Source organism: Notamacropus eugenii, chromosome 1 (assembly GCF_028372415.1).
Source record: "Notamacropus eugenii isolate mMacEug1 chromosome 1, mMacEug1.pri_v2, whole genome shotgun sequence".
Taxonomy (NCBI): domain Eukaryota; kingdom Metazoa; phylum Chordata; class Mammalia; order Diprotodontia; family Macropodidae; genus Notamacropus; species Notamacropus eugenii.
The window spans coordinates 3,417,038-3,444,670 of record NC_092872.1 but is presented as its reverse complement, the minus strand read 5'-3'; the positions used below and the strand labels follow the sequence as shown (position 1 = coordinate 3,444,670).

At 47.9% G+C, this 27,633-nt stretch overlaps 3 protein-coding genes across 3 annotated transcripts; 2 read left to right on the top strand and 1 right to left on the bottom strand.

Moving 5' to 3' along the window:
* Nucleotides 1-487: 487 nt before the first annotated feature.
* Nucleotides 488-23,475, bottom strand: LOC140504766 (uncharacterized). The gene is made up of 5 exons (XM_072610103.1): nucleotides 23,465-23,475; nucleotides 22,902-23,429; nucleotides 13,043-22,515; nucleotides 10,808-11,425; nucleotides 488-779 (listed from the first exon to the last, which is right to left on the bottom strand). Exons 1-3 carry the CDS (start codon nucleotides 23,473-23,475, stop codon nucleotides 22,263-22,265), a joined length of 792 nt encoding a protein of 263 aa, XP_072466204.1. The 3' UTR covers nucleotides 488-779; nucleotides 10,808-11,425; nucleotides 13,043-22,262.
* Nucleotides 13,325-17,745, top strand: MANF (mesencephalic astrocyte derived neurotrophic factor). Its single transcript, XM_072650480.1, has 4 exons — nucleotides 13,325-13,515; nucleotides 14,926-15,053; nucleotides 16,061-16,202; nucleotides 17,310-17,745. Exons 1-4 carry the CDS (start codon nucleotides 13,341-13,343, stop codon nucleotides 17,492-17,494), a joined length of 630 nt encoding a protein of 209 aa, XP_072506581.1. The 5' UTR covers nucleotides 13,325-13,340; the 3' UTR covers nucleotides 17,495-17,745.
* RBM15B (RNA binding motif protein 15B) lies at nucleotides 23,332-26,559 on the top strand. Its single transcript, XM_072650450.1, has one exon. The coding sequence runs from the start codon at nucleotides 23,474-23,476 to the stop codon at nucleotides 26,267-26,269; it is 2,796 nt and encodes a 931-aa protein (XP_072506551.1). The 5' UTR covers nucleotides 23,332-23,473; the 3' UTR covers nucleotides 26,270-26,559.
* Nucleotides 26,560-27,633: the final 1,074 nt, after the last annotated feature.

The following is a 27,633-nucleotide window of genomic DNA, read 5'->3' as shown; positions in this document are numbered from 1 at the left end:
CAACTTTTCCTGTGTGTTGTTCAGTCATTTTTAGTCATGTCTGACTCTTCATGACTCTATTTGGGGTTTTTCCTTGCAAAATGATTTGCCATTTCTTTTTTAATTTTATTTATTTTCAGTGTTCTACAATCACTTCCATATAACTTAGTTTTTCCCCCTCCCTCCCCGAGTCAGTATACAATTTTATATAGGTTCTACACATACATCCCTATTAAATACATTTTCACCTTAGCCATGTTGCATAGAAGAATTAAAATGAATGGGAGAAATCATAAAACATGGTTTGCCATTTCTTATAGCAATCTTTATAAAATTATTATAACCTTTGTATCAGAGGCTCCCTAAGGACATAAAAGGTCCAGGGTATACTTTGGAAACTTGTCACTTCTCTGGCTTATTGTCCCCCACCCAAGAGTAACCTGGGAATTTCAACACTTCTCCAAGGATTGTTAGCAACCTCCCTTAAAAACATTCAGTCTCACGAGGCTTCAAAACATAGATTTTATTGACAAAGAAAAGGACAGAGAAAAGACTAGCAATTGAGCCCATGAGTCAAGACACCTCCCAACTACAAATGGCCATCCTACTCCCAGAGATTTGTATAGCCGTTGTGACTTAAAGTTATGAGGGAAGTCAGGATTTGCTCCACCTCACTGTTCCAATCTGAATATGTTCTCTACTGTTCCTTCTGAAAGCTCTTCCACAGTCACTGTCCTCTGCTCCTGGCTTATGCTCTGGGTTCAGCAACACTTCCATCATCACAGCCCAGAATTTCAAAACTGGAAGGGAAGTCGGAAGGCATATGGGTCAGAAGAATGTAAACTCCTTGAAAACAGGAATTTTTTTTTATTTTATTGTAGCCTTTGTATCTCAAGTGTCCGTGCCTTGCACATAGTAAACACTTAGTAAATGCTGCTTGAATTGAATCAGTAAAAACTATACCTGAAAAAGGATCCCCTAACCTGGCAACACACCCTAAATGCAGAAAACAGCAGAGCCATCACCTCCTCATCCTGGATAATATCCCTCGCAATGAACCTAACATTATACAATTTCATTATACATATACATTGTATACATGTATACATATTATATACGTTATACATATCATATACATTATACATATAACATTATACACTTTTATCTTATATGAAGATTGTAGTTGTTAAATACCTCCAGGTGTTTTTCAAGTGAACCTCAGTTCAATCATGCCTCCGTCTTATTTGTGAAGTTGGTTTTTTGAACTTGTGTAAGAATTAGGGGCACCTAGGGAGCACAGTGGATAGAATGCTGGGCCTGGAGTCAGGGAGATTCATCTCTGTGAGTTCAAATCTGGCCTCAGATACATACTAGCTGTCTGCCTCTAAGCAAGTCACTTAACCCTCTTTGCCTTAGTTCCTGATTTGTAGGATGAGCCAGAGAAGGAAATGGCAAACCACTCCAGTGCCTCTTCCAAGAAAACCCCAAATGGGGTCACAATGAGTTAGATATGACTAAAAAACAACTTATCGACAAAAGTAAGACTTTACAATGAGGCCTATTAAATGTGGTCTTTTCAGCTTTAGTCTAATGGTCTAGTTTGTCAAGTTGTTTTTTTTAATTCTGCCTGTCATGTGATTTCTTCCTCCCAAACTTATGTTCATCTACAGATTTGATAATCATATCACCAATATCTTCATCCATAGTATTGGTTTAAAAAAAAGTTAAATTACAAGAGCCAAGCACAATTCTCTGAGAACTCTACCAATGACTTCCTTCCAAGCAGACACTGAACTATAAATGACTACTCTTTGGGTCCAGCCATTCCACCAGTTCTGAATATAACAGCTGGTGTACCATTATCTGACCCACATCTCTCCATCTTTTCTATGAGAATCACATGAGAGATTTTGTTAAATTGATTGACCAAAACTGGGCATAATTCATCTGTATCATTCCCTCCTCTATCTACCAGTCTAGTTATCCAATCAAAAAAGGAAATGAGGTCAGCCTGGTGTGACTTGTTCTTGATGAAGCTCTGCTGGGGCTTTGTGATCATAAATTCCTTTTCTACATGTATATTCACCATGCCACTAATTTTTTTATCACTTCCAGACAGTAAGGTGGGTCCTCTCCCTTCTGCAGTCACTCAGCTGTGCTACTTGCTACAGTTCAGCTCTTTTGCAGCAGATGCTCATTATCTTCCCTCTAGGCAACCATCTCTCCAGCTGTTGGTCCTTGGAGAGAGGCACATAATATTAAAACTCTTTCATGATTCCATACCAGATTATCTCCTGCCTTTGTAAACCTATTTAAAAAATATATACACCTGGCCACACAACCCCACCTTCCAAAAAAGGGTTTCTTTCAATGGCTGTAGGACCACCTTTGCTCCATCTCTTTTCCATCTCAGATCCAATGGTGAGGAGCTCATGGCTTTCACCTCTTCCCTCCTAAGTACCTTGTAGTCTTCTTGTCATCAATCTGTCCTACCTACCTATTCATGGACTTGGAGGAATACCCTCCATTTCCTGTCTTCCACCAGGACAACTGATCTGGTTATGCCAATTACTTCAGACTGCTGAATCTCCAAAGATTTCTAAAAGAAAGGGGAAAGAAGCAGAACTAGCATCTGGATGGGAGGTCAACTTTGACCAGAGGATTAAAGATCTGTCTTTGTTACACAGGATTCCTGTAACTCAGTGCTACCCAAAATTAAGTAGAGGAGAAGGAGCTGTTGTCCCTCCATATAGCTCATTAAGACAGATACACAACAGAGATCATTTTGTTGAATAATCCCCTGATTATCAATATCAAAGTATAAAATATAGAGATGTAGGTTTACCACAGATGTTTGTGTCTATCATAGAGGATGGAAAAAAAGTGGAAGAAAAGTTTCCCAGAGGAAGTAAGGGACTACAGATGCTTCTGTTTGTAGATGACACTGTGCAGACCATATCAAGTTGGTCAGTCAGTCAACTAAACATTTATCAGGTGTTTGCTCTGGGTCAGGCATTGTGTTAAGTACTGGGGATACAAAGAAAGGTTTAAAAACAGTCCCTGCTCTCAAGGAACTCATAGTCTAAGGGGGGAAGCAACATGTGAACAACGAAGAACCAACCAAATCTACAGGAGAAATTGGAGGTAGTCTCATGTACTAAGCTTACAGAGGCCTAGGAAAGGCTTCTTGCAGAAGGTTGGACTTCAGCTGAGACTCAAAGGAAGCCAGGAGGCAGACATGAGGAGGACTGGAATACTGTGGAATCTGCCCCAAAAGAATCAACCACCAACTTGGCCTAACACAGGGCAAAAAACGTCAAGAGTACATATTAGTACCTCTGTCTTGGACGCTGCCGATGGAGTTAGAAAAGAGAGAACTGACTGGATTGCATCTGAGAAATTAGCCATCACTTCCAACAATCTCAGGCTGCTCCCTGAAGCAGAAACCTGGATTTTTAACATGAGCGTTCTTCTCAAATATGTCACACAGCTACAAATCATAGAGCACCACAATGTCTGAAGGATCAAAACTGCAGGCAACTCAGAGCAGTGAAGAGATATGTGGTGGGTTCAAATAGGCTGGAGTTATCACCAGTGAAGATTTCCATGCAAGAAGTGGCATGAAAGATGACATCCAAACACATGCATGATCAGAAAAGCAAAAAGGTTGGTCATGCTGTGAAGCTGAGGAAGAACAGATAGAGAATCTAAATGCTACACAAAAACCCATGTAATACAATGGTTATGGTTTTTATTGATACACTTTGTTTTATATCACATGCATTTCCCAATGTATCCCTCCCCACTTTTCACTCCCTCCCAGGGAGCCATTCTTTTTAACAAAGAATAAATAATAAATAAATAAGAGAAAAAAGAAAAAAAGTTCATCAAAAAGTTCTAATCAGTATCAACCAAATCTAACACAATTTGCAGTTTTCCACAACCTTTCCAAAGAAGGAATGGAGGCGTTTTCCCAAATGGCGTCTTTGTCATTGCATAGTTATCAGTTTCACGTGTTCTGTCCTTATTTACGTTGTTGTACTCATTGTGTTTCGTTTTCCTGGTTCTGCTTAATTCACTTTTCACCATCTCACATCTTCCCAGGTTTCTGTGTTCATCATATTCACCTTCTCTTATAGTGAAATAATGCTCCATTACATTCACAGTACACAGTTAATGTTAACAGACCTAGCAGAAGATCTCCATAACACTGAGTGGGCCCCCAATGGAAGATTTAGGAGAAAGCATGGACCACAGGCACACAGATTAAGGAGGCATGGGTGGATTATGCATTCTAATGCTGGCAGGAGTAGCCTGAATCAGTGGGGTGGCAGACTGATTTAAAAATTGGAAACTTTAAATTTAAAAATTGGAAAAAAGTGGCTCATTTCCTCTCAGATTCCTAATAATTCTCTCAAGTCCTGGAACCTCAATTCAGGATTTCATACCTCAGCCCAGGCCAGGATACCCAAATATGAACAGCAGGACAAAATAAGGAAAATGAACTCCAACCTCTTTCACTCATGACTCTTTGGTCCAAAGCCAAAGGAATAAGGACCAAGCCCTAGAGTTTCATCATCCAAGAAGCAAAATGGTACAGGTATATAGGAGAAGGAAGCTAGCTCATATCAGTCTCATTAGCTTCATTTGAAAGACGGGGCAAGCGTTGGGCTTCGTGTTTCATCTTTCAAGAAATCATACGATAACAGAAGTCCATAGTTTCCTATATATCTCCCCCTGCCTTTTTGGCTATTCTTTGCAGTTTGATACTGTTAATGTTTATTAAGTTTATAATAAAAAAGGCAACTTAAAAAGTTATGCCACAACTAAAAACAAAGTCCACCTTTTGCCCCTGTTAACCAGCAAATTCCTTCAGCCGCCCATTTTAGTTTGGCTCTGGACATAACTAGTAATTTCATTGGCTATCATGATCATTCTTCAGCTACTGGCCAACCTTCCAGTGAACAATTCTGTAGTCCTTGGGTACACACACACACACACACACACACACACACACACACACACACACACACACCCTACATGTATCTTAAATACTGCAGATAGACAATGAACTGAGACACCATTAAATATGTATAGCATATTGAACCAGATCCCAACTGTAATTACGCTACGCTTTCAATGAGTCCAAACTGCTCCCTGCCACAAAAGCCCATCTTTCTAATATCAGTATTCCTCCAGTAATGCTCTATGGCTGAGAATTATAATCGATAGTAGTAGCATATATATAGCACTTTAAGGTTTACAAAGTACTGTGTGTATGTTGTCTCATTTGATCACATGAATCATGAAATAACTCAATCTCTGAAAAATCAAAATTGTTAGTGACCCCAAGGATAATAATTTCATGGTGAAATTAAGCAGGTACTACATATCATCAAGGGTGGCTTGCCCATGAGAAGTGACATGATAAAGGATATGGATGCCTGGAAAAAGGAGTGGGCCAATAATGGAACTAGTGAGAGAAATAACAAGTGGACAGCCCAAGTGTTACATTCACATCTATGAAATACTATGAAAAAGTGAGGAAAGCTTGCTGGATGGAGCATCCATGAAGAATTTCTAGGAAGATGTAAGTAAGAATTACATGGAATGAGTAGGTTGCAATCTACATTTGCTTCCCCATCCACTCCCTGTCCCTCCTACCACACACACACATATGTTGGATAAAGAAATCAGAGATTCATGGAAATATAGAGATGATGACAGTCTATTTTTCTGCCTCTTCTTCACAAGATACTCCACATTTGAGCCTTGAGTGTGACTCTGTTGTCATAATTAATAATCCTGGTACTGAGCACTCAGACTTCTGTAAGTAAAGCACTTTCCTTACAACAACTCAGCAAGGCAGATGGAGTGCATAACATTGTCCACATTTTGCAGACAAGGAAAACTGGGGCTCAGAGAAAGAAATGACTTGCCTCCATACTGTAGGTAACCAATAGACCATTACTGTTTCCCTTGGCAAAATACATTCTTCCATTAAATATTTGCTTTTCAAGTCAAGGACAAGGTCAAAAGAATTGAAACTACCATGGGGGGAAGGGAGGAACTAAGCCCTGCCAAAGTCCTTATCAAGTCAGGGGAAGAGGGGGCAGCTATAGCCAAATCTGGAAGTTTAATGATATGGGGGATAGTTAAGAAAAAGAAAGTGGAAACATCTATTTAAAGAGTTTGCCCTTTTTAAGTTATTTTTTAATACCTAAAATGATATTTTTAGAACTCCAACCATTTCCAGATACACTGCTTTCCCCACACTCCATAAAATCCTCCCAGCATAACAACTTATGAAACATTCAGTATCTGTAGTCCCTACCACCACCGCCCAGAGGAAGAGTGATAGCTTACATCATCTATCGTGTAAAACCAGTCAAATCAACCATCTTTATCAAATACCCTTTTTTATTTCACTGTAGTCAAATCTCTGTTGCCATGCTTTGTATCTGGAGAGGGGGACCTGCAGCTTTGAGGCCACATGTGGCCCTCCATGTCCTTAAGTGTAACCCTTTGACTGAATCCAAACTTCACAATTCACTGGCAGGGACCTCAGGTGGCATCTTTTTTCAATGTCTTATCATCTGTGGAACTGGCAAAGCATGAACTCAGTGGCAGGCCCTAGTGCCAAGAAAGTTTGCAGTCACCATTTTACTCCGCTATCCTTTTCTGAGCCCTTAGGTTCAAGTTTCTGGTGGCTAAGAGATTTGCTTCATTTCCTAAGTCTTGGAGTTTGTCATCCAGCATCTTTCCCTTGGTGCCATATCTTGTCACTTCTCATGCTTCCTCATGTTCCCCACTACTCTGCACAACAGAGAACAGGCAGATGGAATGACAGGTGCACCACACCCCTCATTCTACAGAAGAGGAACCAGAGACCCAGAGTTAGCATCAGAGGAAAATTCAGGTCTCTTGACTCCAGGTGCTCTTTTGGTCAATAAGCATCTACTGTGTCTACTATACCCCAATCACTGTGCAGTCTCTAGGGAAACAAAGAAGGACAGAAATGGACTTTGTCATCATAGAATTCACATTCTAAAGGAGAAACCAACATCTGAATAATGAGGCGCTATCTATGTGAGATACGGCCTTGACTTAGCCAAATGCACCAGCCTTTGTAGGCACTGGTCTTAGGTGTCCATCCTAAGGACAAGCAATTGAGTTGGGAGAGGGACTCTGCTTCACTTACACACTGGTCCCAAGTTCACCTACTCAAGGAGGGCCAGCTTAGAGTCGTCCTCTAGGAGTAGCAGGAGCCTGGATCAATCCCAATCTTCTATAGAGTAGGGTATAGGCTGCGGTCTGTATATTAATCATCCCTTTCTCAACTCTCTCACTGACCAAGTGTCTGGGTTCTCAGCACTAAGGGTAACAACTTGTTTGGGCCAGTTACCCACTAAAGGTAACAGCATGTTTGGGCCAGGGCTAGGCCCCCCTCTGCATCTCTAAATGGAACCAGAGGGAGAGTCCCTGCAAGTCAGAGATAGAACAATGCGACCACTGCTCTCCTTGGGCTCAACTCCCATCCTCCTCCTTAGAAGGACAGACATGGCAGATATCAAACATTTGCCTTCAATCTCTTCTTCAGAAGTTCATTTCCTTCTGTAAATCCATGGACGGCACAGTCTCCAGACCCCTCACCATCTTGGTCACCTTTCTGTAGATCTCTTATAATTTATCAATGTCCTTCCTAAAATGTGGCCACCAGAACTGAACCCAGTACTCCAGATAAAGTCTAACCCCCTTGTTCTGAATGACTCAATTAATGGAGCTAAGACTGAATTAATTCCCTATTTTTTGTCTCATGTCATACCACTGACTCACATTGAATTTACAGTCCCCTAAAACCCACATTTCTCTTTTATCCAAACCATTATATAGCCACATCTCTCCCATCCTACACTTATTTGGGCAGTTTCTTTTTGAACCCAGGTATAAATATTATATGTATGTTCATCAGCTTTCATCTGGAAAACTGAAATAGGAAGGCTTTGGACAGGACAACATAAATGTTTCAAGTTGAGTCAGTCTGATGGGTCTGATGCTCTTTAGGCCGGTTTTCTTACTGTTCCTCACAAACAACGTTCCTTCTCCACATCTGTTGCGCAGTCTATTCCTCGTGTCTAGAAGCACTCTCTCCTTACACCCAAAAATCCTTTCTTTCTTCCAAAGTTCAAGTTAAACACAACAACATAGGGATTTCCCTGACACTCCCAACTGTTATTGTCTTACACACGTGCACACATACACACGCACACACACACACACACACTTTTGTATTTGCCTTTTTAATTTTATGTATCTTGCATATGCATCTCTCTCCCTCTCCCTCTCCTTTTTTTCTCTCTCCCTCTCTTTTTTTCTCTCTTCCTCTCCTTCTCCCTCTCCCTCCCTCCTCTCTCTCTCTCTGCCTCTCTGTCTCTCTCTCTGTCTCTCTGTCTCTCTCTCTGTCTCTCTCTCTGTCTCTCTGTCTCTCTCTCTCTGTCTCTGTCTCTCTCTCTCTCTCTCTCTCTCTCTGTCTCTCTCTCTCTCTCTCTGTCTCTCTCTCTTCCATAATGTAATATAAGCTCCTTAAGGGCAGTATGGCCTGTATCCCAGTACCTAGCATGGTGCCTGGTACATAGTGGACACCTAATAATGACTTGTTTATTGATTGATCTTACTAAGCTTAGCCCACTTTTCCAGGCCATGTAGCTCTCTTTGGATCCCGACTCTACCATCCATATTATTTATCCTTCCCAGGTTTGCAGCACCTATAAACTGAATAAGCATGCCATCTATGCCATCACCCAAGTTACAATTAAAAGCCCTAAGTAACAAAAGGTCAAGCACAAATCCCCGGAGACTTCCCTCTAAAATGGGTTCTTGACTTTTGGGGAGTCATGGACCCACTTGGGCAGTCTCATACAACTATGGACCCCTTCTCAGAATGTTTTTGAATGTATAAAACAAAACACATAGGATTACATTGTAGTGAAATAGTTATCAAAATATTTTTTTAAGAAGTTCTCAGACCCCAGGTTAAGAAACCCTGCTCTAAACTGGCATCCATCCACTTGTGATGACTCTTTGAGATCAAGTCATCTAATCAATTCCAATCTACCTAACTGTGCTACCATTGCCCAAACCTTTCTTACTCACCAGGATGTACAATACTTTAGCAAATGCTTTCTGAAATCGAGGTAGAAGAGACTCTCTAGACTAGAGTATTCCCTTTATCAGTGTAGTAAACATAAACTTTTTCTTGATAAATCAATACTGAATCTTACCAATGAATACTACCTTTTCCAAAAGCCCACAAAACATTTCTTTAATAATATGTTCTAGAATTTTGTCAATAAGGCTCATTGTTCCATTGTTTAAAGGTTATGGTAGCACTTTCCTGTTCTTGATTTTTCAGAGATTCTTTCATTATCTTGACACACAGGGTATTTGAGTCTAGAGACTTTAATTCATTGATTAAAACTATGCACTGTTCCTCCCCTATCCCCCAAATGACCATGTGAGTTTGGAGATTATGAGGTCCCTTCAGGGATCCCACTGGTGACCCAAAGTTGGTAGAATCCACCAAAGTACTAATATTAGCTACAGGAGTCAGTAACCAAAAAGCAGCCTTGAGATGGACATGCTAAGGCACCAATCCCCAGATGCCAGAAGAGAGGTGCACTTAAGGGGGACATCATGAAGATACCAGAAAGGGAAAAGGACTTTGAGAAATCAGGAGTTGTAAATTTACAGGTTTACCCTTTGGCTCACTACCCTCATACTCTTAAGTAGAAACCCATTCTTTCCATGGACCTTATATGTGTGTTTGTCCTTCGTTGCCATCAGAAAAAAGATGACATGACTTGCACTTGACTTTGTTTTGAGTGAGGGAGGACTGTGCAGGTCACTAGCCTCACTTCTCTTCCAGAGCCATCTGAATCCAGTGACAACAGGATGACTGGAGATGACCCAGGATGAAGCAATTGGGGTTAAGTGACTTGCCCAAGGTCACACAGCTAGTGAGTGTCAAGTGTCTGGGGTGAGATTTGAACTCAGACTGACTCCTGCACTGGTGCTCTCTCTATCCACTGCACCACTTAGCTGCCCTTCTACATCATATAAAAATTATAAGGATGAGCTATCTTACCAAGTACAGACAGTGACTGGCTGGCTTCTTTTTCTTGACCCATCTTCCTTCATTCACCCTCTTGACTCAAGGGAAGGCAGTGGGATAGAGAATGACTAGGGTTGTAAGGAGGTGTTTCAAAACTCCTTAATGTGTTTCAAAAATCCCTTAATTCACCTCCAGAATCTACTAAGATTCTAACTTTTCACTTTTATATTCACCCCTTAAAAATTTAGAGTGGGGCATTGAACCTTTCAGCCCGACATTCACAAGAGTGCCCTTTCTTAGGATACCTGAAGTATGAACTTGTTTCTCTGAAAGCACTTATTTAAGGACACAATAAACCTAGGAGTGAAATTTAGAAAACTTACGGTCGGTTTGGATACAATTGTTATCAGTATCAAGTAATTGAAACAAATTAGCTTGCAAATGGAATTCAGTAGGCCTTTAGAATCACACAAAGATTTTGCAAAGCATTTCTTTGCAAAAAGTATTTCCCTTTCCAAAAAAGCTCACAATTCATCCCGATGCTAAAAGGGATAAGGACTAAACTTTCATAAAGTACATTAGTTGGAAGACTTAAAGATTGGAATTTATGGAAACCAAGTTGGTGCCAAATATCTTTTAAGTATTACAAATCCCCAAAAGAACATAAGACCAAAATTCTCAATCATCACAGATTCCTAGATACCAAAGCTGTCTTACCTTGGGGAGGAAGTTCAGTTGTTGCCTAAGATAAGAACAAGTCCAATCAAACTGGCCTTATCACGATGAGTGTACCAGGCCTTTAAAAATGTTCTCAGTAGGAACTCTACTACACAGAAGACTCCACAGGCTTGATTAGATTTTAGGATTAGGTGGTTCCAAAACTGTGGTAATTAAGGATCTCATAATCTGATGATAATCCAACATCTAGATTATAAGAGTAATTGCTTTTCTAACAGAGGTAATACAAAATTACACAATAAGAAAATACAGACATACAACCATACCACAAGCATGCATTTAAAACTTGAAACAGAACCAATTAATCACCAGTCAGGTGACCATAATTACTTGAATGAGCAAATCAAATGTGGATTCATAATCACTAATGGTAACATTTTAATTTCTAAGGCACAATACTCTTGGCACTTTAAAAAAAATATTATTATCCACAAATTCACATGTTTGCTAACCTAAGAGGAACTCTCAGGGGAGTCCTGCTGAGTCCAGCTGCAAGGATCTGGCGGCCAGGAGAGAAGGGTGATCTTGTAGGCATGGGCGTGGGGACGGAGTATTGGGGTGCAGAGGGAAGGGAGTACCTGCACTTTTCCCATTTCCCTGGAGATGAGAGAAATGAGGGAATGGAACTTAGCCTTCCAGATAGGGCTTTCGAAGGTGTGCCCAGGTCCATGACCTCCAACTGCTGGACCTAGAACCTTCCAAGTTTTGGCTGGAGAGGAGCTATAGCTGCTTGTATCTTTTCTCTTTGGGACTTAGCAGACTAGAAAATGCCTGTCCCTCAGGGAGGGAAAGAAACGGTTAGGGACAGAGAGGAGGCTTACATCTAGGCAGTAAACCAGGCCCACAGGCCCACAGGGCACAGAGACCCTGAAAACAGGGTGCAGGGACCCCCCAAGAAAACCAGGCCCACTGGGCACAGAGACCCTGAAAACAGGGTGCAGGGACCCCCCAAAGATAACCAGGCACACAGACCCACAAGGCACAGAGACCCTGAAAACAGGGTGCAGGGACCCCCCAAGAAAACCAGGCACACAGGGCACAGAGACCATGAAAACAGGGTGCAGGGACCCCCCAAGAAAACCAGGCACACAGGGCACAGAGACCCTGAAAACAGGGTGCAAGGACCCCCCAAAGAAAACCAGGGCCACAGGCCCACTCCTCACCTCCCTCTAGGTCCCACGGGGGAGGGGAGGAACAAGGTGAAGGCAGGTGCTGGGGGAACAGCACAGATGGGAAGTCCGCTCCAGCAGAGCCGGGCGCCTTTTCTTGGGGTTCGGAGACCAAATGTCCTGCGCAGCCCCCTCCCCAAATTCCTTTTCTAGATTATTCTGAGGCCAGGCTGCGTTACAATGGAACACTAGTCGCTCTTCCTTAAGATCCCCCCGAATTCCCCTCCCAGCAGTCTCCCCACTTTTCGCAGGGCCCCAGGCAGAGCCGAGAGAGGCGTGCCCTTGTCCCCGGGGCACAGTCCGTGGGGCTCGCAGATGTCGGGGCTGCGGGCTGAAGGGATGCCCACAGCCATGGAGAGCTGGGCGCAGCCCCCGGACGAGGACGAGCCGGGGGTCCGAGTGGCCCCGAGGTAGAAACAAGAGCTCTTGGAAATTCAGTGAGTGCGCCCGACGGGCAGAGAGCAGAGCCTGGGCACCGCGGGGGCACCGATGCCAGGCCGCCGAGAAGCGTACACAAAATACAGGAACCATCCGGAGGGAGGAAACGGACCTTGGGGGCTTCACCAGGAATTAGTCCTTGGTCCGGTGAACTGGCGGGGGTCCCGGCCGGGATAAGAGCTGCCCTGAGGAAGCGGAGGGAGCCGGGCGCTTCACGCAGGAGACGACCCTTAGGGCACAGGCGCTTGGGGAGCCCCGGGCCCTCCCGGACCCTCTCCGGCCAGCCCCCCATGTCGGGGGAGACGAGGGCACACGGAGGAGCACGTCCTGCCTGGGGGCGGAGAGTACCCGAGACGCCTCTCTGGGCCTCAGTTTCCCCAGCTGCAAATCTGAGGCCGGCAGCAGCGGCCACTTACACATAGGGAAACTGAGGCACCCCGAAGTTATTGTAACGGAATTCGTCTACGGCTGAGCATGCCCAGGTGGCAGATGAGCCAGGGAGGCGCGGGCACAACACGGAAAACCGGCCGGGGTCCAGGGAACCGGCCAACCGAAACGTTCAGAGGCCCGCGGACAGAGAGGCAGCTTTCCCTTCCCCAGCACCTACCGCAGCCGCCCTCTCTCGCTTTGGTCCTCCCTCCGCTAGGCGGCGCGACGACCAAGCTGCTCCTCTCCAAGATGGCAGCCCCCCACCCCAGTTCCGCTTCCGGTAAGCCGGTGGGCCAAGCCGACACTTTCCCCATATCCCGCCCTCCTTCAATCAGCGGCCGCCAACTGTCCCGGGCTGAGAGCCGATGACGGCGTCACCCAATAAGAAGCGGCGGCGTGGAGCCGCCCGTCTGGGTTCTGTGAGGCCACGACCAATGAGAGAGCTGGACGTAGGAAGGAGCGGAGAGCGTTAGCCAATGGGATGTCGCGGCGGTGCAGAAGCCGGCGCTTGGAGAAGACCCGGCGGCCGGGAGCGTATCAGTCCGAGCGGCGGCGGCGGGAGGATGTGGGCCTCTCACGGGCTGGCGGTGGCGCTGGCCCTGACGGTGCTCCCGGGAGGCAGCCGGGCCCTGCGGCCGGGGGACTGCGAAGGTGAGAGCGGCAGACACGCTGAGCTAGCCGGGGAAGGAGGGAGACGAGGCCCGGTGGTCCCCGAGCTGGGCCGGGGCCGCCCCGAAGGGGGCCCCGAGGAGTCGAGCCCGGCCGTGGGGTGGGGCTGGAGCGGGGCCGGGGAGAGGAAGAGGAAGGGGGAAACTGAGGCCCGGCCCCGGGCGCCTCCCGCGGGCTGGCTCCTCCCGGGCCGGCTCCGGAGGCTCTTCTCAGGGACTCGGGGTCTCGGGGTTTCCGGCCCGGCCCTGCTGGACTTGGTGCTTCTCCCGGATAATGCGTCCGGGAGAAGTTGCGGTGCCCATTACCCGGGGCCTCGGGGAGCCCGGTCCGACGGCCCCGACCCTCTCGTTCGGGACCCGGGGGCGCCCATCGCGGGCCCGGGCCGCCAGTGCCGGCGTCGGGCGGGAGGGGGGGGTCCGGCCGGGCGCTAAGATCACCTCCGGTCTTTTCTGTTGTTGTTTCCAAAGCCCCTCGGGTCTGGCCCCCAGCTGCCTTCCACCCAGGGCCCGGGGTTCCTCTGAATAGATACGCTCCTCGAGGTCCGACAGTCGGTAAACGTTGATGAGCTGGGATGGGGTCGGGTTGAACGGAGCCTCAGTTTCCTCATCTGTAAAGTACCGCCGGGGAGGGGAAGGTCGGCAGGGACTCTTGCTCCCAAAAATGGAAAGGCTGACGGGCCTTGGATTCTTCCGGCCCAGACGAGCCCAGTTTGGCTTCCACAAGGTCAGGGAATTCCGGAGTGGCCGATACCTTCTTCTGAAATGAGAAGATTGCGATAAGCAAAGTTCTTGGACATCCAACTGATGGAGGAGAACTTCGCTGTCGGTTCTGCACGTCCAGTCAGGGAACTAAAACCAGAACCAGAACAAACTGTCAGGTCATTCGTTGCCGAGTGAAGCTGTTAGGATATTCCTGGGTCCCTGGTGCGTGGTTCGGTTTAGGCAGCCCTTTCTTGCCTAGAAGTTCTCTCTAACAACCAAGACCTTATACTCTGGTAACCAAGTAGGCCGTCCTACATTGGGCAGACCAGGCAGCCGGATGGACTCCAGCCCCTAAATGCGCCTAGAATGCCACTGTTAGAGACACATCCTTCCAGGAGACCTGTGTTTAAAATGTAAAAATACCGCCTTTTAGGAATAATTTTAACACTCATTAATACGGAGCATGTCAATCAGGTCAACCATCTCATGTCATAGTGGAAGGAGCACAAATAAGTCTTCTATTGATCAAAGCCTGGTACTGCCTACCTGCTGAGACAAGTAGGAAGTGTAGTAAAAGTTGAAAGAACCAATTATAGTTAATCCTTAGAAGGCAAGTCTCTTAATGTTATTTTTCTGGATATTTGGAATAAGCACAGGTGTGACTACCATAACTTTCCCTTTTTTTTTATAGTATGCATTTCTTTTCTGGGAAAATTTTACCAAGACCTTAAAGACAGAGATGTCACATTTTCCCCAAGCAACATTGAAAAGGAACTTATGAAGTTTTGCAATGATGCAAAAGGAAAAGAAAACCGTTTGGTGAGTATGCTATGCTTTGGCCTTCTCTAGATGGGTTTGTCAAAATCCATTGATAAAAGACAGGTTTCTTTCCGTGCTGAAGGTCTGTTCCGAGAACTTAATCTGTGCTCTTTTGAGCTTTTAAGCTCAAAAGTTGGTTTAGCAGCCAAATTTTCTCCTCGTATGTCTTATCACAAGCAAGGTAAAGTAATTCAAGATAAAGTAATTCAGGACAGGAGTAATCTTCTGTAACTTTAAACAACTTCTAGGAAGTGTTGTATATACACTAAGTCAGAATGGATTTATTCTTGTGGTCAGAGATAAAAAACAGTATCTTGAAGATAGAAGTGGCTGAAAGGTAGTGGACTTAGTTCCTTTTGGAGATCTGATTGTTAAGAGTTTGAATTGAATGACTGTGACTTGAAAAATTCAGTCTAGGGCAAAGCAAATACTGGAATAACTTGGACTATAAAATGTGAAACTACATTTTTAAGAAAATAATGTTGACTTTGTGCAATATTGACTGTTGTTTATTAAGGGCTGTCCCCCTGCCTCTTCCCTCCTTAATTCTTCCTACTGAGTTCCTGGCTTCCTTTAAGTCCTAATTTAAATCTCATCTTTTGCTAGAAACTTTTCCCAGCCCTTTTGTTAAATTATCTCCTATCTGTTCTATACATAACTTGTTTTGTCTGTACTTGTTTCTATGTTGTCACCTCCATTGGATTGTAAGCTCCTTGAGGGTAGGGACTGTTTTTTACCTTTCCTTGAATCTCTAGCACTTAGCACAGCATCCTGGTGCCATAGACACTTTATAAATGTTGCTTGATTGGTATTTGTAAAAAGTAATTGTCCTATCAAAAAACAAAACTGAACATTGTGCAAGTATAAATGACCAACTTGGCCGTAAAGAAGAGGTAGGAGACAAGGTATGGATCACTGCACATGCTATCAGACTTCAGTGATGTGGTGATTATTTTTGCTGAAATTGATGTAAAAGTTTCTTAAACAATTGTTCTTTCTTCCTCCAGTGTTATTACATTGGAGCCACCAGTGATGCAGCCACCAAGATCATCAATGAAGTGTCCAAGCCTCTTAGCCATCACATTCCGGTTGAGAAGATCTGTGAGAAACTAAAGAAGAAAGACAGTCAAGTCTGTGAGCTCAAATATGGTAAGTTCTGACATATCCTATGTCTTAAGCACTAGGAAGGAAGGAAGGAAACAAGCATTCCTTTAAGAGAAGGGGAAGGGAAAGAAATAAGTCTTTATTGATGACTTCTCTGTGCCAGGCACTATGCCAAGTGTTTTACAAATATTGTCTTGTTTGATCCTCACAACAGACCTGCATGGTAGGTGCTGTTATCCCCATTTTACAGTTGAGGAAGCTGAGGCAGATGATGGTTAAATGATTTGCCTAGGATCACACAGCTTTGTACCTGAGGCTGGGTTTGCATTGGGGTCTGCTTGGTTCCAGGCCTCATGCTTTTATCCACTCAGATACTAGCTACCTCAGTGGCAAAAATGATCATCCTAGATGGGTACTTCATCTCATCCGCTCCTCTAGCTGGACTTGCCTCTCACACTAGTCTGAAATTCTTAGCCAGTCCAAACAACTTTTAAGAGTTTTTCGTACTGTTAGTCTGTTCACAGAAACATAGACTGACACTTAGAACCAAAGTCAAAAAGTACTGTTGCTGAAGTAGAGGCTTTTCCTACCTATTTTAACAGCATCAAAACATTTTGTGAGTCATTTCTTTTGTGTCCTGTTATAGAAGTTGCCAGCCTTCCAAAAAAGTGTACAAAAAGGATCTAGTTAGTTGGATGTTCCCACAGTTTATTATTGGCTATTGAAAGGACAATTTAATTAGTCTTCTAATAATTCTTTTTAAACAGAATTGCTCATTTAATTATCTGAAGCAGGCATTGAACTTTTATTATATGTATGGAGAGTCATATTCAGTGTTGGGATGGCTACCAAGGCTAGTCATATTAGGCATCACCACTGTGGCTAGCTCAGTGCATCCCACAGCGCAGGTTTCTGTTGAATGAGTAACTGATTTTCCTTTTTGGGGGATTGCCCTTGTCCTCTCACCACTCCCTCACCTATGAGCCAGCTTTGTTAGAACAGCTTTGATAAGCAGTGTGACAGCGTCTAAGTGGAGAAGAAGCTCATTTAGAGAGGCTTGTGGAGTGAGTGAAAGGGGGTAAAAGCAAGGAACTGCTGACTTGGGGCCGTGTTCCTTCTCAGTTGCTGACATCTCCCTTACCCTTCCTTCAGATAAACAGATTGATCTGAGCACAGCGGATCTGAAGAAACTCAGAGTTAAGGAGTTGAAGAAGATCCTGGATGACTGGGGTGAAGTGTGTAAAGGCTGTGCTGAAAAATCAGACTACATTCGCAAAATTAATGAACTGATGCCCAAATATGCCCCCAAGGCAGCTAGTTCACGGACTGATCTTTAGTTTGCACACGCCATGTAGGCATCTCAGAAGAAATCACATTTAATTTGTTTCCAAACAGTCTTTTTGTAATTTATTTTTAAGAGGGCTCCTGATGGTGTCAGATCTGAAACCTGGGGCTTGATTCACAGTGCTGGTTCTACAGCTCCGTTGCGTCTCTCTCTGTACTGTTTCCTTTTCATTTTTGTTGTTTCTTCATTTAGGACTTCACAATATGTATCGGATTTTTTTATTAAAGTTTTAAAAAAACTTGAGTTTTCTAGCTGTCAGAGTCCGTGCCATTCTGGGCTCTGATGAGGTTATCTTTGCTGCAAGAGTGTTCCTCAGGAAGCAGATTACAAGATGACAGCCTCACCTCCTACAGCATGAAGAGCAGAGAAATAGGTGGTCATATCTGGTGGTTGTGCTTAAAGAGCAGGCACCTCTATGGCACTTTCAGAAGGACAGATAAAGGACTATAATTTTTATATGATTTTATTGCGACTTAGGCTCTGCCCACCTAGGGACACCAAAAACTGTTTGGTTTCATGAAGTGTTGTGGTAGAATCATCTCAAAGAATTCAGTCAGACCACCTCTAATCCAAGTATAGTCATTTATTGAGATGGACACCTCTCATGAAGCAAGCTTAGTTCCAAGAGGAACCAGCAACTTCAGAGAAAGCAAGATGGATTTTTATAGGGTAAAGATACCATTATGTAAGAAAAATTATGAATATTAAAAAGGCAAGAGGAGTTTGTTAATGGTTAGGGTAACAGGGAAGGGGTCCCAGCCACAGTAGAACTGAGCATGTGATTACCAACAATGCATACAGATTGGGGGTATATTTGGTAATATATATACCATTGGGGGGTATATTTGATAATGATACTAAAATAAGTCTGTCATAAGTTTCCTCTAGGTCAGCTCTTTATTATTACTGTGCAGATGCCTGCTTAGGAAAAATCCCCTCTATTGTTTTGGGGTCTGCATCCTGGTGGTGCTGCTTTCTAATTGGCTGAGTATTGTGGTCCTGAGACTAGAAGGATGTGGCTGGTTGTAGTTGAGTACATGGACACACCTGCTGTTTCTATGGGAAGTATGAAGAAAGTCTGGGAGGCAGTGGCTGGGTTCCCATCACAGGGACACGCCTGCTCTTTGGCGAGAAGTGTGAGTTCATGGACATGCTTATTTTTGTGAGCAGTGAGGCATGTATGAAGAAGTTAGAATATTGGATGGGATCAAGAATGAGTGACTCAGTAGGGATGGTGGGCTTGCAGTGGGGCCTATGAGGAAGTTGGAGTATTGGGGCTGGGGGCAGCTTTATTAGGATTCCATCGATACCTTCATGTCTTTTCCTTCATCTTGGACTCTGTTGTAAAGATCTCATGTTCTTCCAAATCTGACTTTCCAATCCCATCCTTTCTCAACTGTTTTGGAGAGAAGGTCTCATCTGCCCCCATCTTGGTCTTTTGTCTTTTTTTTAGAGTTCTAAGTGATAATCCGTCACCCTGGAGAGCCTGAGATTTCCATCCTGATTTCTTGTTTTGATGTTGTTTTTTAATTATTTTGGTGTTCCTCTTTTAAGCCATTCTGTTGGGGTTTTTTTTTAATCTTTTCATCAGGGAATTTTAGTTGCTTTCTATTCTGGGGAAGCTAGACAAGTACAACAGTATTGGGGAAAGGCAGTGTCCTAGTTTTCAAAAAATGAAAGAGAATGTAGTCTGCAGACCACAGGCCAGTAAGTTTGACTTTAGTCCCTGGAAAAATTCTAGAACAAATTGCTAAATATTGCCATTAGAATAATTTTAAATGCTTGGTGAACATCCAGAAATGGAAGTAGGGATCACAAAGAAACAACATGGTTTCCTCAATAACAGGTCATGCCAAACTAGCCCCCTTTCTTTTTTTGATGGGAGTTTACCAGACTGGTTAATTGGGGTAAATATAGGGTAATATATAACAAAAAGATTTCAACAAAACTTTGGCCAAAAATCTTTCAAGTGATTCTTATGGACAAAACAGAAATATGTGCTAGATGATACTGCAGTTGGAATTACTAATATTTTTATGTAAACTTGGGAGGAAATCTTTAGTGGAGTGACCCCAGAGATCTGTGCTTGGCCATTGAACTTAACCACTAATTTGCCATGATCAAATTTGCTGAGAGCCAGGAAGCAGACAACGAGCATACTCTGATCTGCAGGGTGAATTCTTTCCCTGCCTGCAAGTTTCTTGATGTCCAGAATCATTTTGCCCTTTCACTCTGTATGTAAAGCCACATACTCCATGGGAGCATTAGAGACTAAAAATCTGACCTGGGAATTTTTTTTTGCCTTGTGAGTCCAATATGAGGCAGTATTGGAAATGATCCCCTTCTTCTCTGATAATAATATAGCACAAAAAAAGTGAGATTTAAAGAGTCCCATAGGAGTTTTAGGACTTGCATAAGCCAGGTTCTAAAACATGTGTCACTGACTCCTCTTCTGACAGTGACAGCTCACATTAGAGGATTGATGGCCTAAGCAGAATACACAGTTGGGGTGTCCAGCCATGTATCCCCCCAATTCTTGAAAACCCAAGGTTTGTTGGACTCGACCTCATCTTCAAAGCTATATCCCATCATCAGGACTGGTGACCCATAGCAGTAGGAGTCATTTAGTAAGGCCCTGAGCTGTAGAAGTCAGAAGCCATCAGGTACAGCATTGATGGCCACAACGATGGGTCCCACAGTAGACACAACATCTTGGAGGGTTCTCTCAGCACTTGAAGGAAATTTAAGTAGCTAAGCCAGCATTGTTGGCAACAGATAATTCTGCCTTGTACTTAGATTCTTTTCTTGGCCATGTACAAGCAGGAGTCTTCAGAATCAATGCCCCCCCTTCTCTTTGACATACTGAGAAACCCCCATTATAAACCCATGTTCCCCTGCTTCCAACTGCAGGCCCCCAGCCCCTCTTGCTCACTCACAGGTAAGAAGATGGTGGGATGTAGTCATGTCCTCTCCAGTTTGCTGCTTTGAAAACCTCCACAAAGTTGGATATGGATATTACAGTTGGGGTTTTCTTTCTAGATGATTTGTAGCCCTGAATCTTTTCCATGAATTCTTCCTTGGTCGTGTCAGCCAAACTGGTTCATGGCCAGTGTGTAAGTGGGTTAGTCCATGCTGTCTTCCATGCTGTCCGCTTCATTTTCTCTCCTGAAGGAGACGATGCCAAGATTTCCACACCTTCCAGTGAATGTCCCTCTGGATAAAATGAGGGGCTCCCAGGGTCAACCCCAGACAGTGCAGCCACTAAGAGAGAAAACTCCATTACTGATGCTGTTAACAAAAAGCCTGGAAGGGAAGTGTTTTTTCTTCTTTACGTTACTGATATTTGTTCCTATTTCTACTGCTTCAAAGAGTGACTCGTTTCCTAGGGGAAGTTTGTGACCCTTGTGACAAAGTGAATCATCTTTGCTTTCCATTCCATGTTCTCCCAGTGATTGGGAGCTTAGGTTGAGAAAGGCTTTGGAGACAAATTGGTTGTTCCGCCTTGAGTACTAGCTTCTAACTGGCTTGAATCGAGCCATTAAAAGACATCTCTGGGCTATTACTAGCTTTGGTAACACTTCCTACTGTATATGCAGGTGCTGCAAGGGACGGGAAGTGATGACAAAGTTACAAAGACCATCTCTGCAACTTACCTTTTGCAATATACCTTTCCTACTATAGCATATAGACAACTTTTTAATAAAGTGCACAAAAAGTGTCCCTTTCAAAGGAATCTTGGTATAACCTATGTACAAATGAGACAAATGACAGGTTTGTAGCCTTGTGGTGCAGTGGATAGAGCCCCTGGCCTGGAGTCAGGAAGACTGAATTCAGACTGAGACACCTACTAGCTGTGTAACGTTGGGTAAGTCACTTGAGTCTGTTTACCTCCGTTTCCTCATCTGTAAAACTGAAGGAAATGGCCAAAGTGTCATGAAGAGCTGGACATGATGGGAGCAACTGAACAACAAATATTGTTACCTAAGGATCCTGGCATAAGATTAAAGTATTCATGTTGAAGAGCCACGCATTTGTACGATTCTAAGGCAGGGTCTGAACCTGAAGTTTGCCCTCTGACCTAAGCATGCAGAGGAGAAAGTGAACTGGCAGAATTCTGGTGCTGTAAGATGTTCTGGAGATCGAAGTCAAGCCCCTCATCGTGGGGGGGGGAGGGCCAGAGGGGTGGGAGGCTGTTCTGGGTCTTCATGCTGCCTCTTGTTATCGCTCTTAATAACTCATCTAAAAGGGTGAAAAACCTTACCACTAGAGTCTCCATCAGTTCTCAGGAAACTGTCTCCTCAGGTAGCCCAGCGGATGGGCAGGGGTGGAGCTCATGCCTGCAAGCACCCGTAGCTGTTAGAAATCCTCCGTCAGCTCCTATCCTGTCCTTGAGCCATCCTCAGCGTAACCCAACATTTATATTTCAACACATTTGCCTCTGCCCCTCCGAGGCCACCCTCCCACTCAAAATAAATTTAGGAATTAATCACCATACGCCACGTTGGCAGTACTGGCTCAGAGCGCAAGTTGTGCCAAGCTGTGTGACCTCGGTGGATTCCATTAACGTTTATAACATGTAAGGATGACTTCCGTGACCTCTTAGGTTCAGGCTTTTTATAGACTAGAGAGATGTGAGGGATGAGCTTAGACTGAGCACTCTCCCTCTGGCCTGGCACTCCAACGTTCCTCAAAGCACGAACCCATTCATGATCTCAGGACCTCTACGGTGCCAGCAGAGAAGGGATGACGGGACTGGCACTTCACCTTGTGTTGAGTGAGGGAGGGCTGTGCGGGTCACCAACCTCACTTCTCCCCCAGAGCCACCTGGGTCCAGGGACCAGATACTCATCAGGATGGCTGGAGGTGACCCAGGCGGAGGCAGTTGGGGTAAGTGACTTGCCCATGGGCTCACAGCTAGTGAGCGTCGTGTCTGAGGTGAGCTCTGGCCTCGGGTCCTCCTGCCCCCTGCTGTGGTGCTCTGCCCACCGCACCACCCGGCTGCCCCTAGGATGCCTACAGGCAACAAAAAAAAGTTGAAGGAAGTGGGTGGAAACGCGCCTGCTGCGTGCGGGACAGGCTTCAGCGCCCGCGCCCGTCGGACCGCCCCGGCCCGGCTCCGGCCGTGAGAGCGGGGCCGCAGCGTGCGGGCGGGACCACGGGCCCGGGGCCTCCCCCGCACCTCGCCCCCTCCCCCAAGGGACAGCCGCGGTCCGACCCCGCGGCGTGGCCAGCCCCTCCGCCTCCGGGCACCCCCGGTGCCCCGGCCGGGCCGCGGATCGGGGGGCCCCTCCCCTCCCCCCTCCGGCCGTCCGGACCCCCAAAGATCACGGTGTAAGACCGAGGCAGCGGAGACGGGGTCGGGAAGACTCCGACTGTAGGACCCCGGCACGTCCCCTCACCCTGTCTGCCTCCGCTTCCTCATCTGTACAATGAGCTGGTACCTCTGCCAAGAGAACCCCACGGGCCGCCACACGGCCCGACCACGACCCGTCCGACCACGCTGGTGACGCGCCTGGCCGCCCTCAGCACCGGCGGGGCTCACTCGCGGCCGAGGTGACCGCCGGCGCCCAAGCCGCGCCGGGCCGCTGGGTTCACCCTCGGCCGGCAGGTGGCGCCAAAGCCCGCGCTCCAGTCCAATGCGACGGCGTCCGAGCCCGGGAGGGCGGGGGAAGTGACGTAAGGGCGGGGGGCCGTCCCGTCGGACGTGCGCCAGGCTGCCCCCCGCGCCGGCCGCCGAGCCGCGCGCCTTGATGACGTAGCCGCGCTGTCCCCGTCCCGTCCCCTCCCCTTCCTCCCCCGCCTTTTCGCGGCCGCCGCGCTCAGTCCTTTTGTCCAAGATGGCGGCCCGGGGGGCGCTGCCTCCTCCTCCTGCTCCTGCTCCGGCCCCGGCCCCGCCGCCGCTGCCCCCGCGCCGCTGCCCCGTCGCGCTGTGAGGGAGGGGGCCCGGCCAGGCCCGGCCGGCCTCGGCGCCATGAAGCGGCAGAGCGAGCGCGACTCGAGCCCGGGGGCCCGCGGGGCGTCGTCGTCGTCATCGTCGGCGAAGCGGCCCCGGGAGCGGGAACGGGATCGGGATCGGGAGCGCGGGGAGCGGGAGCGGGAGCGGGGCGAGCGCGGGGAGCGGGAGCGCGGCGAGCGCGAGCGGGAGCGCGGGGAGCCCGACTGCGGCAGCGGCGGCGGGGGTCGGCGGGCCGCGCACAAGAGCTCCAGCTCCGGCTCCGCCTCCGCCTCGGGGCCCGCCAAGCACCAGGCCCCGGCCCGCGCCCGCGACAAGCCCCGCGGCGGCGGCTCCGGCTCCGGCGGCGGCCACCGCGAGGGCCGAGGCTCCGGAGACTCCAACCACCGCGCGGGCGGCGGAGGCCGCTCGGGGGGCGGCGGCGGCCGCGCCAAGGCCGAGCCCGGCTCGGCGTCCGCCTCGTCCCCGGGGGCGTCCCCGCTGCTGCTGCTGCCGCCGCTGCCCGAGCCCCCCGCGCCGGCGCCCGCCCCGCCGCCGCCCGCGCCCGCCCCGCCACCGCCGCCGCCGCCGCCCGAGTACAAGACGCTGCTCATCAGCAGCCTGAGCCCCGCGCTGCCGGCCGAGCACCTGGAGGACCGCCTGTTCCACCAGTTCAAGCGCTTCGGCGAGATCAGCCTGCGCCTGTCGCACACGCCCGAGCTGGGCCGCGTGGCCTACGTGAACTTCCGGCACCCGCAGGACGCCCGCGATGCCCGGCACCACGCCCGCGCCCGCCAGCTGCTGCTCTACGACCGGCCGCTCAAGGTGGAGCCCGTGTACCTGCGAGGCGGCGGCGGCGGGAGCAGCCGGCGCAGCAGCAGCAGCGCGGGGGCCGCCGGCACGCCGCCGCCCGGGCCGCCCGCGCCCGCCGACCCGCTGGGCTACCTGCCCCTGCACGGGGGCTACCAGTACAAGCAGCGCTCGCTGTCCCCCGTGGGCGCGCCCCCGCTGCGGGAGCCCCGGGCCCGGCACGCGGCAGCCGCCGCCGCCTTCGCCCTGGACGCCGCCGCGGCCGCCGCCGCCGTGGGCCTGTCCCGGGACCGGGCCCTGGACTACTACGGGCTGTACGACGACCGGGGCCGGCCCTACGGCTACCCGGCCGTGTGTGAGGAGGACCTGATGCCCGAGGACGACCAGCGGGCCACCCGCAACCTGTTCATCGGCAACCTGGACCACGGCGTGTCCGAGGTGGAGCTGCGCCGGGCCTTCGAGAAGTACGGCATCATCGAGGAGGTGGTGATCAAGAGGCCGGCCCGCGGCCAGGGCGGGGCCTACGCCTTCCTCAAGTTCCAGAACCTGGACATGGCCCACCGGGCCAAGGTGGCCATGTCGGGGCGGGTGGTGGGCCGCAACCCTATCAAGATCGGCTACGGCAAGGCCAACCCCACCACCCGCCTGTGGGTCGGAGGCCTGGGGCCCAACACCTCTCTGGCCGCCCTGGCCCGGGAGTTTGACCGCTTCGGAAGCATTCGGACTATTGACCACGTCAAAGGAGACAGCTTTGCCTACATCCAGTATGAGAGCCTGGATGCGGCCCAGGCTGCCTGCGTCCAAATGAGGGGCTTTCCCTTGGGGGGGCCGGAGAGGAGGCTCAGGGTGGATTTTGCCAAAGCTGAGGAGACCAGATACCCCCAACAGTGCCAGGCGACGCCGCTCCCGGTGCACTATGAATTGCTCCCTGAGGGCTACACCAGGCACCGAAATTTGGAGGCCGACCTGAGGGTCCGAGATAGGACTCCCCCTCACCTTCTCTACTCAGACCGGGACAGGACTTTTGTGGAGGGCGACTGGGCCAGTCCCTCCAAAAGCACCGACCGCAGAAATAGCCTGGAAAGCTACAGCCGTTCTGTGCGCAGCCGCAGTGGGGAGAGATGGGGCAGCGATGGGGACCGGGGCCTGTCGAAGCCCTGGGAAGAAAGGCGAAAGAGGAGGAGCTTGTCCAGTGACCACGGACGGACTGCCCACTCACCTTATGAGGAGAGAGGCAGAACCAAAGTCAGCGGGCTGCCCTCAGACCGAAGCCCCGAGAGGCTCCGGAGAGAAAATCACACGGGTGAGTCGGGGGCAGAGAAGGAGCCCAGCAACTCCCTGCCCAACAACCGGCACGGGGCCGAAGAGAGAGGCCCCGACGCTCACCAGGTGAGAAAGAGAGACAGCGAACGCAATCATCGAACCGAGGTAGAAGCGAAGCCCATGGAAGAGCCAAAACCCGAGACCAAAAAGCTCAAGACTCTGTCTGAGTACGCTCAGACCCTGCAGCTGGGCTGGAACGGGCTTTTGGTGTTGAAAAACAGTTGCTTCCCCACTTGTATGCACATTCTAGAGGGGGACCTGGGAGTAATCAGCGGCCTCCTCAAAGACCATGCTTCAGGGAGCAAGCTGACACAGCTCAAGATTGCCCAAAGACTTCGACTTGACCAGCCCAAACTGGATGAGGTCACTCGGAGAATCAAGCAGGGAAGCCCCAATGGTTATGTGGTGCTTCTGGCCACTCAGGCTTCTCCAGGAGGGCCTGGAGCAGAGGGGACCCACACTGTGGAGCCGGGTTTGCAGCGGAGGCTTCTCAGGAATCTGGTCTCATACTTGAAACAGAAGCAGGCTGCTGGGGTGATCAGCTTGCCAGTGGGAGGGACCAAGGGCAGAGACAACACTGGCATGCTCTATGCCTTCCCTCCCTGTGAATTCTCCCAGCAGTACCTCCAGTCTGCTCTGAGGACATTGGGGAAGTTAGAAGAGGAGCATATGGTGATAGTTATAGTAAGAGACACTGCCTAGCCAAAACCTGGCTTTTCCCAGTCTTGTGTTTTCTTTGTGTCATGAAAACAGTTATTTTTAAAGCCAATTCTGCTCTTGGTTTGGCTTTTCTGCCCAGTTATTATGGTTGGTTTGGTGAAGGCCAAAGCCTCTGCCACCAAAACTCAATTTTTTTTTAATGCCCATTTGAAGGTATTCCCATTTTATTGATTTCTAATGTATGAAACTTTCCAGTGTGTTCTGTATTTTATTTTTTAACTAACTGTACGGAAAGTTGTCAGTAAAGCCTTTGTCCAAGGATCAATTTTTAACCCTGTGCAAGTGTACTGGTTTAATGAAGTCCCCTTTGAAATAATGGAGCATGTGCTACTTCCCTGCCCTCTGGGGTTTTCCCCCACTGGCCCAGCTGTCCCTTCCACACACACAGCTTCTCCTCCAAGCCCAGTCTTCTTAAACAGAGAATGGATCTACTTGTGGGCCTGTGGTGTCTTCACCTCAATTTCTAGGTATCCTGAGTAGCATAGAGCATGCAGAATCCATCACTGAGACTTATTTATCTTGTCAGCAGGAAAGCCTGCATACTCTGAGCCCTTCTCCATACAACATTTACAAAGACCTGGGTGTGTCTTAACCACTAAAACAAAAAGTGGCGGCTCCTTCCCCTATCTAGTCTGCTTTAAGAGAATATAGCTGTCATTCTGATGTACTTCAGGTGTTGTATAAACTGCCTCATTTCAAGACCTTAAAGAAAGCAGGTGATGCTTTTTACCCAGTAAACCTGGTAGAAATGTTAGCAAACCTTAAAGCTGGTGGTGACACACTCATTCCTGTGATCTAGCTGGGGGAGGTGGGGAGAGTTATTCAGGTGGTATATTGTCATGTTCAGACTACCTTTCAAACCAGAACAATATGAGGACCAAAGACACATCAGCTTCCTTGGTTACTTTTTTGGAGCAGTAGACTGGGCTGTGGAATCAGAATGTAGCTGTTTGGTTTATGTACGGGGGTGTGAACTGTGGGGATTAGTGAACCTTCCCTAGGAATTCTAGAGCTACAAGTCCAAGGGAAGAACCAAGAACTTTAAATCCGTTAGTGTATTCATTTGCCTGTCAGTGCAAATGAATACACAATGAATTTGCCCAAGACAGTGAGGCTCTGCTAAGACAGGGCAGGAAGGGTGGAACTTAGAAGCCCCCCTAAGTTTCTGAGTTAGGGAGGTGCAGGTTTTCCCAGGGATAAAAGAGAGTACAAGGAGGGGTACAGCAAGTATCTAAGAGTTCTAGCTCAAACCTAGCAATTCCAGTCACTGGGCAGCAGGCACTAAGTAAACTTTCTAACACGCAGGAGTGAACCAGCTACTAATTGAGTCAACTGCTAGCACTAAT

Excerpts from the sequence above, each read along its gene's own strand:
- MANF (XM_072650480.1), top strand. The coding sequence starts at position 13,341 with ATGGGATGTCGCGGCGGTGCAGAAGCCGGCGCTTGGAGAAGACCCGGC. Across the intron at positions 15,054-16,060 it reads AAGGAAAAGAAAACCGTTTG|TGTTATTACATTGGAGCCAC; the intron begins GTGAGTATGCTA and ends TTCTTCCTCCAG. Across the intron at positions 16,203-17,309 it reads AGTCTGTGAGCTCAAATATG|ATAAACAGATTGATCTGAGC; the intron begins GTAAGTTCTGAC and ends CCCTTCCTTCAG.
- RBM15B (XM_072650450.1), top strand. The coding sequence starts at position 23,474 with ATGAAGCGGCAGAGCGAGCGCGACTCGAGCCCGGGGGCCCGCGGGGCG.
- LOC140504766 (XM_072610103.1), bottom strand. Across the intron at positions 22,516-22,901 it reads AGGAAGCGGAGGCAGACAGG|GCATCCTAGGGGCAGCCGGG; the intron begins GTGAGGGGACGT and ends TGTTGCCTGTAG.